At 47.7% G+C, this 18,654-nt stretch overlaps 1 protein-coding gene across 2 annotated transcripts in view; it reads right to left on the reverse strand.

The window, feature by feature from the left end:
• The window catches only part of Ttc28 (tetratricopeptide repeat domain 28), a 431,438-nt gene that overhangs the window by 105,558 nt on the left and 307,226 nt on the right, over window positions 1-18,654 (reverse strand). For both annotated transcript variants that reach the window (XM_052169038.1, XM_052169039.1), the window contains one exon: window positions 2,075-2,582. In XM_052169038.1, the coding sequence (XP_052024998.1) occupies window positions 2,075-2,582 (508 nt within the window). The remainder of the gene's footprint in view (window positions 1-2,074; window positions 2,583-18,654) is intronic.

The following is an 18,654-nucleotide window of genomic DNA, read 5'->3' on the forward strand; positions in this document are numbered from 1 at the left end:
AGCAGAAACAAATGGAATAGCAGACATGCACAGCCAAAGGGCCAGCAAGAGCAGAGTACGCCTTTTAAACATTGGTGAAATTCCAACCAGAATGCTCTAGAAAACCATCTGTGCATCAGGAAGGGGAGCAGCCGGTACCCATACTGAGTAGTAAAGGGGACACATCCCCACATAGCCTTCCAGTGTTACAGGAATGATAAAGAAGTTACTAAGGACTTTAGATCCTGGATTGAACAACTCAGGTAATCTGGAAAACACAATTTACCAAAGCTAATACAATGTAAAAAGGAAAATCTGCCTAGTCAAGACCGCAGCCATCTCCACTAGCGATGGGGGCCTCTTGCCCACTGCGCACCTCTCCTCACTCCCTCATGTCATAACTTTCAGGCTTCTGCACTCAAGCACGCCATTCTGCCCCATCCTCTGGCCAGGCATGAGTACCGACACCAGCCGCTCAGACACACCAGCCTGCCACAGCATCCTTTCTTTCACATGCTCTTTACCAAAGAGGCTGATCCATTTGGGGCAAAATCTCAACTCTGGGGATGGCCTGCCTGGGTGCAAACTTTGTGATAGGCTTTCCAGGGTGTCCTACCCTCGGAATCTCCCTCCTAGGAATTCCATGGCAACACATCACTACATGGCCTTTTAGTCTATAAACAGGTAGGAATGCATGATGTAATCTATAAACTACTGTAAGGTAGGAAAAGAGGCAGAGCCACCAGGGCAACCAGACGCACCCTGATGCTCTATCTGCACATTGGTTTCCAACTATATTATTAGCTCTTCAAACGCACAAAGCTTTTGGGAGTGCCGACATCCTTTAAACAAATTACATAGGGCTAATGACACAGTAAGGAGTCCGTAGATACTGATCACTGACAGAATGAGCACAGACAGCCAGGAGCTTGTTACTTAGGTTCTTGTCAGACTTTCCCAGACATGACAAACCTGGGGCCCACAGGCCACATGCAGTCAAAGATAACTAGGAATACAGCCCCAATGAAAATACAGGACTGGACATGTGTGACTCAAGGGTACAGTTCTCAGGTGTGGACCCAGCAGATGACAACATTGTGTCCTCCTGCAAGTCTAGACTCTCCTCTGGTCCCAAGGCCCTCTTCAGAGCCACCTGAGAAGCTGCAGGCCTCTACAGCACACAGCCACGGTATGGGCTTTACAAAGAATGCTGGTGGAAGCAGCCGAGGGGGAGGGGAGGGCAGGGACGTGCTAACTCGGTGTCGGTGGGGCTTCTCCTGTGACATCTGAAGCTCGTGTGGGTACCACCATGGCCACCTTCCGACCCTCCTCCTACCTAATGAACTCAACCTACCCTTCCAAACACAAGTGTCTCTCACATCGCAGACTTCACAAAAGGGCCCAGTCTCCAGTTATGCACTGGCCTCACACCAGCTCTCACATTCAAATGTCCTAACAGCCCCTGTACGCCAAACCAACCGTAGGCACATCTTCATTGTAGGTTTTTCATAAAACCACTGCATTCATACAAAGACTATCAACATTATTTTTGAATACATGTAATTATGAGGGGAAAGACACACTGTGGATTAATTCACCAACTAAAGTCATCCCTGTTGTATTTTCCTCAGGCCCTTAAATCTCTCACAGCTTCCTGTCATCCCCACGCTCCTCTCTCTGTTACAGAGGTGCTCTGCTCTATGGATGGGCTGTGTGTGTGTGTATGTGTGTGTGTGTGTGTGTGTGTGTGAGCGAGAGAGAGTATGTGAGTGTGTATGTGTTTGTGAATGTGAGTGTATTTGTGAGTGTGAGTGTGTATGTGTGTATGAGTGTGTGTGAGTGTGTGTGTGTATATGAGTGTGTGTGAGTGTGTGTGTGTGTGTGTGTATGTTTCCCTTTACTGCAGGACTTTCATTCTCAGGGCACAGAAGAGGTGATGTGCTTTGCAGCAGGCAGGCTCAGGGGAATGGCTAAGGGAAAGACACACAATGAATTCTTTTGAGCAAAACCACACAAGCTCCCGAAAAATACCGTGGCTACTCCAGCCATTTGCAGCCTAGGCTGCTGGCCCCGGGTCACACTGGCAGGTCCTTACCCAGATTAGAGGATGCGCGGCCCTCTGCTGCCCGGTCCTTGAGGTCCTCCGCGATACCCAGCTGCTGCTCGTGGTACTGTTTGGCCCTCTCCAGGTCCTGCATGCACCTGGCGGCATGGCCCAAGCCAGCGTAGGCTCGCATCTCAATGGGCTTCTCCATCAGCTCCTGCGCCAGCTCCAGCACACAGTTGTGGTAGGACATGGCCTTGTCGAAGTTCCTCCGGTAGTGGTAGGCACTGCCCAGGTTACTGTAGGCACGGGCCTCCTCGCGCTTGCTCCCCAGGTCCTTGGCTATCCGCAGGTGCTGCTCATGGCACTGCACGGCATTCTCAAAGTCGCCCATGGCGATGTACACGGCTCCCATGTTCCCGAGTTCTCGGGCTTCGGAAAGGTCATCTTTGGACTGCTTGGCGAGGAGGACGCACTGCTTGTGACTGGCCAGCGCATTGGGGTAGTCTCCGATGGCTGTGTACACGTGACCCAGACTGCTCAGTGCTGACGACGCTGCCTGCAGAGGAGAGGCAAGGCGGGGAAGTGAGAACACACCAGAAAACGGCCTTGGCTTGTTTCAGTTGATAAAAACCTCAGAGTGTGTCTGGAATCGTCAACCCAGCTCTCAGTGGTCTCTCTCTCAGGAGTCCACGGAGCCTCACAGAACTGATAGAAAGCACACCCCACAGCGAGCTGCTAGTAAAAGACAGTGGCTTCCTAAGCAGTGGCACACTAAAGGCGATCCCACGGAAACAGGTGGTGGTTCACGGAGCTTTCAACTGGAATTCCTAACAGTCACTGTCACTATAGCCCTGTGAATACCCACTAGCCCCTGTGATTGATGAGGACTGATCAGCATGGGGTGCTGGAGGACCTCTGTGGCCCTGTGCCCAGCACACAGGGCACTGGAGAGCGAGCCCACATGAGGCTGTGTGCCAAAGCCAGTGGCAGGCACTGATGGGGGTACTTTCCATCATGACTTATAATCCTGGGAGCCAGGTCCTTCCGTTCTCCTATCCTGCTCCCCCAGGTGACTTGTGGCCTAGACCTGGATCAGAATCAGGGGAGGAATCCAGTCAGCACCTCAGGAAACAGCAGGCCCTGCTTGGCTGGCCCATGCTCCTTGCTCATGTGGAACTCCTGCTTTCCTTTACCTTCTGGAGTCTCTGAGCAATGGCCTCTCAGGACAGGGGAGGACGACCTGCCAGGACCCTACACACTGTACCCCACTCATATATATCAAATCTTCAAGGTCTTAATGGGACGGCGGTGAACAGTGGAGCACTCGCCTAGCAGGTGCAAGGCCCCGAATTCAATCCCCATCACAGGGAAAAAAAGAGACTGAAATCAGAGGTCTTACTTGAAAAGGACTCTGTGCCAGTACAGTATACCACACAGGCACAGAGCAGACAGAAAACCAGAGCATCAAAGAAGAGGCTATAGGCTTCCCACCTCCTACCGGGAGTATGCAGTCAGACTCCACCGCTGGTCTCTAAGATATTTGTGGGGATATTAAAAGGGGAAATAATGCTAGGTCTTCCCTTCCCTTTATTCTCAAGCTTAGAAGCATGCATGCTTCCCTCCACCACTGCATTACGTGCCTGCCTGCAGCTATTTGACATGTGGCCCCCTCTCTTCACGCTGCTTCCACCTCTGGTCACAGGGGCCTCCGGCTAAAGGGCAGCGGTGCCATGGTGCCGCCCCTGCAGAGGAGAGACCTTCCTTTATCAGGTGTGCTCTGTCTTTAATTAATATTTCTAGGCATGAGTGATGGTTTCCCTGTTTGCTCTGCATTCTGAGGCAGCAGTCCTGCTAACAAGGGCTAAGACCATTTTTACAGTGCTGTTGAGGGGTGTGTTTGCAAAGTGAACTATTTTAAGTTGCCTTTATCAACACACATGTTCCAACAAAGGAGCGAGAGCAGATACAATTCCAGGTATGTTTTGTTATGTACCAGCTGGACCCTGGCCGAGGCAGCAGTGAGGTCACAAGGCAACATGCCACTGAGACAGTGCAGGCCTCTGGGGACAGAGGAGGTGCTGTGCCAGCTGCTGTACCACGGCTTACTGCTGCTCCAACCGCACCAGCACAAATTCACCCATGCAATCTTTTCTTCATTTGCCGTAGGGCCCTGCCTCAGTCTCTTTTGTCTCCCTTTTCTATCCCTTCCTCTGTGCGGGCTTCCTTTCTATCTAAACCTCGCGCTTGAGGTCACTGTTCAGACTCTCATCTGCTATGACTTGCTGTTCTTGTGGGAGGATGCGCCGCAGGCCCCTCTCTGGGAAGCCAGGTGGCATAGGACCAGACAAACTGAGCTCAGCTATCTGGCACCCTACCTCTGGGACTCGTAAGAACTGAATAGCTCTGAGCCCCGGTTTCCAGACAGACATTTCTACCTTCCACATCAACAAGCCAGGAGCTGAGTGTTTTCAAATGTAGCCCTGAGCCCCTGTCAAATGTGTAACCATAAATAATTCACTAGCTAGCTTCACAGAATAGATCTGGTTGGAGGCAATGAGCCCTTGAACACTGCACAGACAGATTTATAAGACTCAGGCAGGCACAACACCCCAGGTGCCACTGTGCTTGGAAACTTCTGGTTTATGGCAACTCCAAATGATGGCCCAGAGATCTGAGCTTCTGGTTCTTCATTTCTCTAAATGCCAGGAAGATGCGGGAGCTGCCTCACCGAAGCTCTCTGGGCATGAGGAGAGGAATGACCAGGGTGTGGTGGGAGGAGAATGGAGTTTCAGCCCTTCTCTACCAGCCTCCCCTTACTGTGCAGAGCCGCCAGGCGGGACTGTTCATGGCAGTGTCCAACTAGCTCAAATCTAGGTAGCACTACGTGATGTTCAGAGCTTGTGTCATGGCTCAGCATTGGATTAAAAAACAAATGAACAAGGTTAAGCCCCAGAGTCATTCAGAGTCATTTAACTTCATCTCATCTTCTGGATTTATAAAATGGTGCTAATAACAACACCATACACACTTGGAAGGGCTGGGCTGGGATCCAACAGGGCAAGGCCTGATTGTACCAGAGTAAATGATGCTCTGTGAACTCACAGCCAAGGTGTGTGGGCACTGATGAGCCCAGGCCACTCGGGGCTGGGTTGTTACCAGGCAGCCACTAGAAGCAGCCGCTGAGAACATCAGTAATCGTGACCGAACATCTATATTCCTATCAGTTTCACAGGAAATAAAATCTAGTGTTTTACAGTCCCCGGGCAAATAACATGTGATGGTATTTATCAGCCAAGTGTGTTTCAAATTAATCACTTGTCTTTGTTTCTACTCCTGAAGAATAAGGGTAAATCTGAGACAGTTTCAGGTTATTAAGGGGGGGTACAAAGGCCCCCTGCCACCTGGGAATGCAGGCCCACTGCACACAGGCACTGTGTTTGTACTGAGGCTGTGCTGCCTTTGTATATTGATCTCTCTGCAGTTTCTGTGCCAGAAAAGCAGCAGCTGCTCCCCACCGAGAGCACATCTGGGAACATCTGTACTTGAATACTAAAATGCATACAGAAAGCATCACTAACAAACTATTTGGCAGAGAAAGACAATGGCCTTCTCTTTCTACATGATAGAAATGAGTTGTGTTTTTGCCAAAGCACAGCTCCTAGCTACAGGCTCAGGCACCGGGGCCAGCCACCCTGTCACCCTGACAAGCTTCATGAGGCCCAAGTTAGAGCTGGAAATGCATTTACACATCAACCCATTTCTAGGGTTTTGAGTTTGAGAAATAAAATAAGGTTTAAACTATCTAACTAGATCCACACTGGTGACATGAACATTAAACACGGCCCTGACAATGTATGCGTTTCCTCCCATCTCGCACATGTTTCCCTTGCTGTGTGCATTTTTCATAGTGGTTATATTTTGCACGGTTACCGAAGGAATATCCGGTGTGCTTGCCAATTGATTAATTGCATGTACTTGGGGAAATGGGGATTGTATTTGCAGTTAGTCGCAGAAATATTGATTCTCCCTTTTACTACCTAAATCCACATGTATGAGGTATTCCCTGCCAACTCGGGGCTCATAAACCCCAGGTCCTCAGTTAAGTACCAGAGCCCATGACAGGAGCACAGGAACATGGACAGACTCTGGAATCAGACATATAGAGTTTGCATGGCAGACTGTGAGGTTATAATGTATACCACAGGACACTGATGAGCCCCCAGCCCCCCTCTTGTGAGACAGATATATTAATACTTTGTAAGGCTTGGAGAGCACAGGTCAGGGCTCGGCTCATGTTTAAACTCATAGGTTTTAGTTTCTTTTAAACTCCAACATACTTAGCATCAGTAATTTCAGAGATGTGGTAAGAGGGCCAGGAGACGTACCACAAAACCCTGTCACCACTGCTACCAAGACAGCAGAGGCAGCACCGTGCCCAGATTACCACTCTGCAAATATCTGCCTCAACAACTGCCCTTGTTTTAAGTACATCACTTGTTCTGTGGCTGTGACTGAAGAACACCTGACCCGCACAGCTGAAGAAAGGAAGGATTAGTTTTGCCTTAAGGTTCGAGGAGATGTGTGTTTGAGGAAAACTCCATGCTGAGGGCACAGTGCATCTGGAGTTGAAAAGCAGAGAGCAAGCAGGAAGTGGAGTCAGGCCCACACCCAGTGACCCGCTTTTCCCAGTCAGGCTCCATTTCCTCAGGCTCTAAAACCTCCCAAATCACAGCCCCGTGGTTCCAGCACTCAGGTGGCCAGCACACGAGAATTAATAGCTCAAGTATACAAGGCCTTACCTCCAAACCAAAATAACACAGCCAAAGACTTTCAAACAGTTAATGGTTAAACTGTGGCATTTATGAGACCATATGAGGCTAAACTGTTTGTGTGTGAAGCCACAAAAAGACACAGATGAAACCAGAGATGTACGCATCCATAAAAGAGGCCAGCCTGAGACGGTTCCTTTCCCCTGCCTTCATTCAGGACCAGGCGAGCTTCAGAGTGAAGACATTCCAGGGGAGAGTTGGGTGCTGGCCCATCAGGCAGAGCACGGGGTTTAGGGCACGGAGGCTGTTCTGCATGATACAAGAGCAGACATTTACGTTTCCAACACAGAGTGAGCCCTGCTGTAAATGTCAACTTCAGCTAAGGACATATCAACACTGGCTTGTCATTTATGAGATACATACCCTACTGAAGACATCAAAGAAGGGAAAGTGGGAGGTGACTATGTGCAAACTATTTCTTCAGTTTTCTCCTCTAAAATAGGACCTTAGATAGATAGATAGTAGATAGGTAGATAGGAGATAGGTAGATAGATAAGCTTTCCCCCCTGGGGGTGGGTGTGTAGTTCCAGGAAACAAAGACTGCGGGAACAGAGGGAGGTTGGGTGAGTCTGTACCTAGGGACAGTCGGAGGCTTTTCACACACACCTTCCTCTGACATCATGTCAAACCTGACGTGACAAGACAAATCTATGTGTACAGGGGTGTGACGTCCTAAAAGTACCAACAATACTGCGGCGCAGGGACACACGTGGCAATTCCAGTCCTGGCATCTACAGCTCAAGCTCTACACAGACAGCCCAGCACACGTGGCAGGAGGGAGAGCCACAGGATATGGAGAACAATGCTAACTAACACAGCACCCGCTCGCGGTCAGGTACAGTCTGGGTACTGACCAAGGGGAGTCCTTGGGGCATCTCTCCCCTGCCTGTGTGAAGTCGACAGGAGGTGGCTGTGTACCCGCCCTGGCTAATGCACTCAACTGTCTCCTGGGAAATGGCGGGCATTTGTAAGAACAGGGCACATCACCACATCCTTTCTTCTGTTGCTACAAATGGTTCCATCTGAACTGATCCGCCAGTAGGAAGCTTGTCAGTGTGTACAAGACCCCTGGCTCATCTGTGATGGACATAGAGTGGGCACAAAAGAGGAAGTTCTGCTTTAAGCCACTGAGACACCGGGATTGCTTATTACGTCATGACCCACCGATCCTCGCTAATACTCCGGGCATAAACATAGTAATGTTACTCTCCAGGAGACATCCTTGGGAGAGTCAGCTATGAAGACTATGTGTGCCAGCTACATAAGCTTTGGCAATAGAACTTTAGTCCTTTCTATAGGGAAACCACATTTGAGAAGAACAGGACACCTAAATCGCCTTAGCTAATCTTTACAACCTCGTATGACTCTAGAGGCAAAGGTCAAACGGGCTTCTCCAAGTCATGGGTCTACTTGGGGAGAATCAACAGCTGCCAGGGCACAAGCCTGCAGACTGAATCCCGTTCTTCAGGGCTGTCTTAAATGATGCACATCTTATTTATGAATACATTAAGAATTGAGCAACCACCCTGAACCAATACCCAAGGTGATAAAATGATTCTTATAGAGGGTAGATGGTCAAAGGCTCCTGGGGCACCACTCACTTCTCAGAGACACTGGGACAAAGTCACTGTCACCTCCTCTGTCAGTGCCCATGAATCCGCCCAGTGACGACTGCATGACAAAACCTGTCCAGAATTCAGCGCCTCTTCCAGGCAGCTGCTGCGGTCTTATTTTAAGGAAAGCACCAAGCTAGCAATACCACAGTTCCCTCTTCTGTGCCAGTGGGAATCTGATGGTCAGACCACAAGCTTCCCTTTTAGTGGTATCCAGATAGAATATAGAAAGACATAGCCACTGCCCTGGCTTCAGCCAGCGAGCTGACCCGAAGGCCTGCATGGAGCATGGTGGCTCCCTTTCACACCCTGCTCCGGCTTCTACGAATGCTTCTTGGGGAAAAGTAGACAAATTAATGAAACACAAACAAAGGCAGTTAAAAGTCTAAGGATCTGAGTGAGAATGCTTCCTAGATGGGGTCCTGGAGAACTATGAGCAGACAGCTGTGGAGAGGGAGCTAAGCTGGGCCACGTGGGCGGAGGCATGTGAGACCAGCCATCATTTTCACAATGCCCGTGGCCCATGAATGGTGTCAGGCTTATTCACAGACGGTCCCGAACCCTAGGCCTTGGCTTGGAGGACTATTACACAATTATTGTATAAACAGTATGCAGATCTGACTGCCTTTCTACCACAATAGTTGGTTTGAGTCTATACTCTGAGCTTACGGAATCATTAGTAATAGTTACAGCCTCTCCATGGTAACCCGGCAGTCAGAGGACTTTCATAAAAATTATTTTTATCCAAATTATATTAGGGTTGAAAGAATAATATAATGTCACAAAGATCTATTACCTAGGCGTAAGAGCTTCTATCACAGGTGATGAATTATTTATAATGGCCGGCATTCTACAGCAATGTTTTCAAACGAAGGATTTGTAAATGTCCTTTGCAGATGCAAATGAACAGATTAATAAGGAAACAAGCTTTCTGATGTGAGAAGCCTGGATGACAGATTAGCTATTAAGAGCAATTTATAGGTCATAAGATACGAAAGCTGGCAAGAAACACTGCCACTGTCGGCTCTAGAAACAGTAAAACTGCATCTGGTTTCCCAGGGGTTTCCTGTTAGACATTTTAATTACACCAGAAAACTGCCAGAATTTATAATGATTTCATCTTTAGAAAACTTGATGCCCAGTGTAAACTTGATGCAACGTATCATTTGTGCTGAGGCTGAGAGTCCACGACTTCTAAAACAGTAGAGAGTATCTGACTCCTGGTGTCACCTTGCATTCCTAGGATTTCCTCTCCCTCTTTCTCCCTGTAGCTGCCTCTGTTGGCCAGGCTATGCTAGGAGGACTGCACAACTTGTGGTGACCATCAAGGCTGACACCTGGAGCTGCAGCGGCTGCTAGGGACTAGAGTGAGATGGGTCAGACACCAGATAGCCGTTCTCGAAGGAGCTTCCCATGACAAAGTTTGCTGGAGCGTGATGTTTTCAGTTCCATGCCATCGCTGCCAGACGCCCTGCACTTCAGTGGCTATAAAACGCTGTTTTGTAGGGGTTGGAAGGTAACGGATCGCCCTCCGAAGGCAGTATTTACACTAAGTCATAAAACCTGGCTTTGGTGGGGTGAGCTAGAAGGAGGAATGTGGAGGAAGACAGATGGAAAATACACGTGTACATGAGTGTCCCCAAAAGGGACAGCTTGTGTGCAGATGCTGGGGGATAACAGGAGACCTGTAAATTGGGTGGAAAAGGACCCTCAAGGACCCAGAGAGGTGTTTTGGAATTAAACAACTGAGAACTTCTGCTTCATCTGTGAAGGACCGTTAGCATGCCCTCCCACTAGAAGGGCCGGGTTATAACAGTTGCTGAGACCCTATGAAACACACAGCTTCATCTGAGTGCTCATTTAGACAGCAGACTCACCCTCTTTCCCTAGGGGGAATGATGATTCCAAACCCACGCGCCAGAGCAAGAGGCAAGAGGGTTTAGAGCCAGGAGATCACCCAGTCTACTAGTTTCAGGAGTCACCCACACTAGCTGAAAGAACGTGGGATCTGAATGATTGAGGGTCTAGTTATTGTAGTATACTTGCTCTGTAGATCAGGCAGGCCTTGAACTTGGAGATCTGTCTGCCTCCTGATTGCTGAGATCAAAGGTGTGTGCCACCACTGCCTGGCAAATTTAAATGTTTTAAAAATAATGTGACAGTATTAACAAGTGAGGTTTGAAATGTTAATATTAAAAGCGCATTGTTTCATTCTCTAAAATACTCACTGCTATTTAATGAAAAAGTTAAACTTTAACAACTTTAATTGAACTTTTTACACAACTGCTAATTCTTTCTGTCAGCTGAGCCACCCAGGGCGGGCACAGAACAGTGTGCTTCCTGGGTCCCAGTCTCATCTTGACAGGACAGACATTGCCCTGCAAAGCTCACTCTCTCTCTGTTTCCTTACGTAAAGATTGGGAAATGACACCCACTTCATGGGACAATGACAACCTCACATTGAAAGAGCTTGGGATTCAGCCAGGCTCACAGAGCATGTTCAGTCTCTGTGAACTGTTGTGATACATAATAAACGCCAACAATACAGAGTAAATTAACTAATTTTAATGTCATGTACTTATACTTGTTTAATCTGCTTTGAACACTTAAAGGGTAAATGTACGAGATCAGCGCTGTCCGGCCCTCTTTTCTATGCCCACTGAAACATCCTGAAAACCGTCATTTCCTCAGGGTGACAATTGTCATTATCTCTCTGGCACAAGATTTACTTGGCATACAAATGCATAAATATTCATTTTTTGGGACATCTCCAAAGAAATAAGGTACTGTACACAGGTTGAAAGTTGAACATAGTCATGTCAATAAAGATTAATTAAAATTTTAATTTAGACTCTAAACTTGTTTTATTTTAGCGTATCATAATGTATGTAGAGTGACATTAAACAGGTTATATCTTTAGATAACTCTTTTCCTTTTGTTTGTTGTTTTTTTTTTTTTTTTTTTTTGAGACAGAGTTTCTCTATGTAGCCTGGGCTGTCCTGGAACTCACTTTGTAGACCAGGCTGGCTTTAAAATCAGAGATTCTCCTGCTTCTTTCTCCCAAGCTCTAGAATTAAAGGTGTGCATGTGCCACCACTGCCTGACCAGATAATTTTTTTAATTAAGAGTTCAATCAAATTACTTGTCATGTTACTTTAAAACTTTTTTTTTTGGTGGCGTGCTTGTTTTTGAGTGCTACATTTCAGAGGAAGTGTGCCTCTCTCTGTAGCCCTGGCACATCTAAAAACGACTAGTATTTTTAACTTAACACAATAAGAAGCCGAGGGACCTCCCACAAGACACAGTGGAGCACAGCGTTTGTGCTGGGGTGGTCTTGGTCATCTCTGTCACTCGGAGTCTTGCAGGATGATTGACACACAGTGACTGCTCAGCAAACATCCAGCATGCACCGAAAGCCATGGAGTTTGGGTCTGCATCCTCCAGGGCGAGAATGCCATGACCATCCTGCAGCACCCCCAACTCAGAGTCTCAAGCAGAACTCAGTCTGTGTTCCCCGTGGTTAGGGTCAGCTGCTGTGCTGGGTCCTGCCTGCTCCTCTGCCTGCTGCCCTCGCTCAGTCCAAGGGGCTCCTGCTAAATCTGTGAAACCAGCTCCCGTTGGCCTTTGTTCTGTGCACATGAGCATGGGATGGTCAGACAGAGAGTGCTGGTACCCCTGCGGCACCGCAGTGTTATTGTAGCGACAGACACTGTTCCTTTCCTTAATAACTGTACCGGTGCCCAAGCAGCAGAGCACAGGACTGTGAGAGCATCAGTTTTTGGGTCTGGTGTGCACCTCTCAGCAAGTGTTCTGTGACAATGCTTCACAAGCCAGAGTTGTCACCAACAACGGCACCTTTTCAGTGTGCAGCTAGAAGGGGTGGGGGAAGTTGCTACAGCTAAAGACAGTGAGTGAGCTTCCTTAGCGACCGAGGCCCATCTTGACTCAGACAGTAAACCATGAAAAGTGCATACTAGTCCACAGGAACTACCACACGGTAGAAATGTTTACCCCCAGAGATGGCTCAGTGGTTAAGAACACTGACTGCTCTTCCAAAGGACCTGGATTCAGTTCCCAGCACCCACATGGTGGCTCGTGATTGTCTGTAATTCCAGTTCGGGGGATCCAACAGTCTTACACAGATAGAAACGTTTACACCCATTTTTCAAAAGAAAAAAGCATTAATTAACTGGCCCAAAGTGGAGGAGGAGGAGGTGGAGGAGGAGAAGGAGGAGGAGGAGGTGGAGGAGGAGGAGGAGGAGGAGGAGGAGGAGGAGGAGGAGGAGGAGGAAGAGGAAGAAGAAGAAGAAGAAGAAGAAGAAGAAGAAGAAGAAGAAGAAGAAGAAGAAGAAGAAGAAGAAGAAGAAAAGCTGCCCCAGTCACTGCAATCACAACTGCAGTTGTAACTCAGCGGAGGGTGTCCACGGGTGGCCTCCAGCCAGCACACCAGGCTGTGAATTCAAGGGTGCTCAGATGCACCTTGACAAGCATGTGTTCTTAGGGCCCCACGCAAAGGAGGAACTGGGTCAACTCCCACAGTGGCAGCCATTTCCAGCATGTTCCACTCAATGTACCACAGTATTAGACAGGCACTGTGAGAAATCAGTTTTACAGAAGCCTTGGGGGAGGTGTCTCTTTCAGAAACACTCTTTAAGGGAGTGGAGCACCTTCTCTGGGTCAGTGGTGGGAAAGGGAGAGGCAATGGCTGGACCACAGGCAGACGAGGACCTGGCAAGGTGAGGTGGGGAGGAAGGGAACTGAAGGCTCCATGTGGTGGGCACAGTCCTGCTCCACGACAGCTCCCAAGAGAGAAGCATACCTCTGGGATGAGTCTGCACGCTGTCTTCTGGATCACACCCAGGGTGTACTATACCTCTTATAGTTCAGAAGAGGGGGAGGGAGGGAGGGAGGGAGGAAGGGAGGGAGGGAGGGAGGGAGGGAGGGGAAAGCAGGAAGAGGAGAAGGGAAGGAGGAGATCAGGGGTAGCAGGAGGGTAATAAGCATGTAAGGACACCTCAACTGGCAGCAGCGGTGTGGTCAGAGCCGACGAGGGTGCTGTGGTCAGATTGTACAAGGGTGCTGTGGTCAGATTGTACGAGGGTGCTGTGGTCAGATTGTACGAGGGTGCTGTGGTCAGATTGTAGGGGGGGGCAGGAAGTTGGGAAGTGAGCATGGGAAAGTCAAATTAATCCATGTCTAAGCAGGAACACAAAATAAAGGCTGGAAAGGGACACATACTGCATAAAATACTGGTCTGTCAGGATTACTGATGGCAAGTGTGGAGGTGTGAGAACCACAGGCCATGTGCAAGGACATGGAGTCCTGACTGTAATTAAAGACTTCTCTGAAAGGACATTCTTTAGACTGATTTCTCTTATGTGCGTCAGTGTTTTGACTGCATGCATGCATACTGTGTGTGTGTTTTGTGTCTAATGGATAGTCATAAGCTGTTGTATAGGTGCTGGGAACTGAACCTAGATCTTATGCAAGAATTTCATATGCTCTTAAGTGCTGAGCCATCTTTCTAGCCTTTAAATAGTTCTTTAATTTAAAAAAAAAAACCCACTTTGATTATTATTAAACCTAGTTTTCAGGCTTAGGTCTGATAAACCTAAACTTATTGAACTGACAACCCAAAGGAAAAGATGCACATTTACCACCTGGACTCTAGTTAATTCTCATTCTCTCTCTCTCTCTCTCTCTCTCTCTCTCTCTCTCTCCCTCCTTCCATCCCTCCCTCTCTCAGTGTGTGTGTGTGTGTGTGTTTATGTGTCAGTGTAGGGCCCTTGGGTCCAGAAGTCGACACTGGATCTCCTAAAAGTGAAGTTACAGGCAGCTGCGAGTCACCCAACATGGCTGCTTGGGTGTGGGCACTGAAGCTGAGTCCCCCACAGAGCAGAGCAGCATGGACTCTTAACGACTGTACCATCTCCCCAGTCCCAAAGTCTCCCAAAGTGACCAGGCAGGTTACGATTCCCCTGGTGTGCTTTGTCTCATGCCTCCCCGTTCACAAGATGAGCAGTAGTCCTCCAACTACCCACAAGCACCATCAGAGAAAGAGCCAAGGGAATGGGGCATTTAACACAAGTTGGGTACTTGAGAGAAATGCATCGATTGCATCTGCTGGGGGGATGTCAAGGACCTATGTAAGTACCACAAGGGCTTGAGGATAAGAGTTGGGGAGATGCATTCATCACTGGATTCTTAATGAAACTCTCTGCATAACAAGCCCACTCTATGTGAACACCAGCCATGTTTAGAGATCAGTCAGCAGAGCGTAGGCTGGCATTCAGCATTAAAAAACACCAGGACAGTCATGGTGGTAGAAATGGCTAACATGTTAGTTCTAATTTTAGCTTATTGAGGACCCTTCCTGTTCCCACAATGAGTGTGAACTCATCTCTTCTGTATCCTCACCGGAATCCCGGCTGGGATGAGATGAAATCTCTAAGTAGTTTTGAAATGCTCTCCCTGATGACAAGAATGTTGAACATTTTTAAAAAAAATATTTATTGGCCATTTTCACTTTTGTGAAGCATTCAACTCCTTAGACTATTGACTGGCAATTGGAGGTCGTGTTGTGTTTTGCTTTCTTTATGTTTAGTTATTGCAGACACACACACACACACTCTGGATATCAAGTCCCTGTCTGAGGTTCAGCTGGCAAAGACTTGTCTCCCATTCTCTGGCTGTCTCCACTCTGATGATGATAGGTTCCTTTGCTGTGTGAACATCATACCTCCAAGGAATCCCATTGATCCCTGGGACTGTTTCCTGTGCTGTATCTTGACCAGGAGGCTATGGCCTGCGACTGTGTATGGAAATGAACCCCCTCTGCCTTCCTCTGCAGTTTCAGCTTTTAAATTAAGACCTCTGGTCCATTTTGAATTGATTTTTTTGTTCAGGATGAGAGATGTGGATCGAAATACAAGTGGCAAGGAAGGCCTTCCCTTCCACAGAGCTGCTCAGCGGGGCTCTGCTGCCTCCTCAGGCTCGCACCTACCTACAAGGCGGACGCTGCCGGCCTGCTCTCTTCATGTTTGCTCCATTCCTCTTCTCAAGCATGGATTTCTTTTTGTTTATACATTTTCAAAAATAACATGTTTTATACTTTAAAAGATAACATGTAGCCGGGTGTGGTGGCGCACGCCTGTAATCCCAGCACTCTGGGAGGCAGAGGCAGGCAGATTTCTGAGTTCGAGGCCAGCCTGGTCTACAGAGTGAGTTCCAGGACAGCCAGGGTTACACAGAGAAACCCTGTCTCAAAACAAATCAAAACACAACAAAACACATGTATTTACTTAGTGAGTGAGTGTGTGTGTGTGTGTGTGTGTGTGTGTGTGTGTGTGTGTGTATGTGTGCCTGCCATGACATGTGTGGAAGTAGAGGGAAACTTTTGGGACTCTGTTCTTTCCTGTTACATGGATTCTGGGAACCAAGCTCAGGCCACCAGGCTTAAGGGGCAAGCGTCTATACCTACTGAGCCATTTCATCAGCCCTGGGTCAGAGCCATGCTTAAAAACAGGTTTGTTTGTTTCAAATAATGCCAAAGGGTTCTTTAAAAGCATTGGGTACAAGATCTGTAAAGAAATAAAGCACTGCTCATTAAATGAAGATATAAATGTGGTTAAAAGGTCACACAGCTTTAAAACAATGTCAGACTAAAAACAAAACAAACAAAAGTTAGATATGAAAAATAAAACTATAGGTAAATGTATTCTACTTAATATCTGAACTGAGAGGGGTTACCTAAGCCTGAAAACAATAGAAACCACAAAAGGGAAAAAACAAAAGATAAGTCTATAGAAATTTTAATTTACTTATGTCAAAACATGGAAAATACTACAAAGAAATTAGATGGCAAAACATTTTCCTGGAGAAAAAAAGCTGCTGAGCACAAAGGACCAGGAACAAGCACATAGGACTCACTCAAAATAGTTTGAAAACCCCAAAATATGGAAAAACTCAGGAAAGGAAGGAAGATTCCACTTCACCTTTCAAATACTGAAGTGTAAGGAATAATTTTGAGCAGAGCTCAGCCACACTGGTGCAGTAAACCTCGGGTGCAGTGATCACGGGCCAGGGAAGCTGCAGAGCTACTGCACAGAACAGCCTGAAAATGTCCTGGGGGAGGGATTTTCTTTCTAGATTCCGACCCAGTAGTTTTCAGCAGGATTCTTGGCTGCGGGGCCCTGCCCTGTGCCGCCCCTCGAGCCACATTACCAAAAATGACTCCTAGGAGAAAGCTGTGTTTCCCAGATGGCTACCATTGCCACACACACAGTGCCAAGGCTGGAAGGGATTGTCATGGAAAGCTGTCATGACACTTATGGGACACAACTCGGCTGTCAGACAACCAACTGGACAGCCATATTGTGAGACTCCCATGCAGTCAATGTGATACTATGGTCAGGATAGGGGATAGTGCTTGCTGCTACTAGCACCAGAATCTTGGCTTGCAGATTTTAGCTCTTGCTCATGAGACACAAGAAGATGTGGAGATGGACAAGGCTGAATGGAGTAAGGTGGCACCACCTCACTCCAACAGGTGACCTCACTGTTAGTACTGACCCAGCACAATGCTCACAATGGTCAGGACAAATGCGCAGGCTGCTACTATGGGGGTTGGTCACAGCCAAGCCTGGAAGCAGAAGAAAGCATCTCCCCTCATCATCCGCTGTGCTGAACTGGGTCACAGCCACAGCCACAGTCACAGCCAGCTGCAAAGTGGGCAGAGCCGCAGGTAGTGATGGTCAGATAAGGAAAACGTTCTTGGTAAACTAATAGTTCATTCTTTGTTGGAGATGTGAAAATAATGTTAAAAAGGATTGGCTTATTACACACACAGACATACACAGACACACACAGAGACACACAGTCACATACACACACATACACACACACAGACAAGCAGACACATACATACACACATATACACACAGACACATACACACATACATACACAGAGGCACACAGACATACAGATACACACAGACATGCAGACATATACATACACACATATACACACAGATACATACACACATACACATACAGACACACACATACACACTGACACACACAGACATGCAGACACTTACAGACATACATATATACACACAGACACATATACACACATATATACACAGACACACAGACATATACAGACACATATACACACAGAGACACATACATACATACATATATACACACAGACACATATATACACATACATACACAGACACATACAGACACACATATACACACACAGACACATACAAACACATACACACACATACACAATCCTGTACTTACACTCTGTATATGAGTATGCATGAATATATGTGTCTGTGTGTGTGCTCTCACATGTACTCCTGCATGTTACTGTGGTATGGCAATGTATGAAGGTCAGAGGGTCAACACTGGGTTCTCATGTTCTCACTAATAGGGTCAACATGTTCTCACTAATAGGTGGATGTTAAAAAGTACAGAGACCCAAGATACAGTCCACAGAACTCAAAAAGATCAACAAGCTGAAGTGCCCAAGTAAGGATGCCTCACTCTCACTTGGGAGGGAGAACAAAGCAATCACAAGTGGGGAGAGAGGGAGGGGCCTGGGAGGGAAAGTGGACAGGGGGTGAGGAGAGAGAGGGGAACCTGATCTGGTATTGGGTGAGGGAAAAGGACTGAAGCCCTGAGGGCCAGCAGAAAGAATGGAAACAGGCAACTCGGGAGATAGGAGGTTGGGGGAGGACCCTCCAGAATGCATCAGAGACCTGGGAGGTGAGAGACTCTCAGGACTCAAAGTGAAGGACCTTAGATGAACTGACCAACAGTAGAGAGAGGGGACTTATAGAGCCCACCTCCAGCAGGAAGACAGGACATCAAATGAGGGAGAGGGGGGCATTCCTCAGTCACAACTCTGACCCATAATCGTTCCTGCCTGAGAGAATTACAGGGATGGAAATGGAGAGGAGGCTGAGGAAGAAGGCCCAGCGACAGATGATAGACACAAAGTGTGATCCAGCTCAGGGGAGGCCCCAAGGCCCGGCACTGTTACTGAGGCTATGGAGCGCTCACAAAAAGGGACCGAACATGACTGCACTCCAGAAGACCCAACAAGCAGCTGAAAGAGTCAGATGCAGATATTTGTGCCCAACCAATGGGCAGAAGCGGCTAACCCCTCTTG

The sequence above is a fragment of the Apodemus sylvaticus genome, chromosome 22, assembly GCF_947179515.1.
Source record: "Apodemus sylvaticus chromosome 22, mApoSyl1.1, whole genome shotgun sequence".
NCBI classification, from domain to species: domain Eukaryota; kingdom Metazoa; phylum Chordata; class Mammalia; order Rodentia; family Muridae; genus Apodemus; species Apodemus sylvaticus.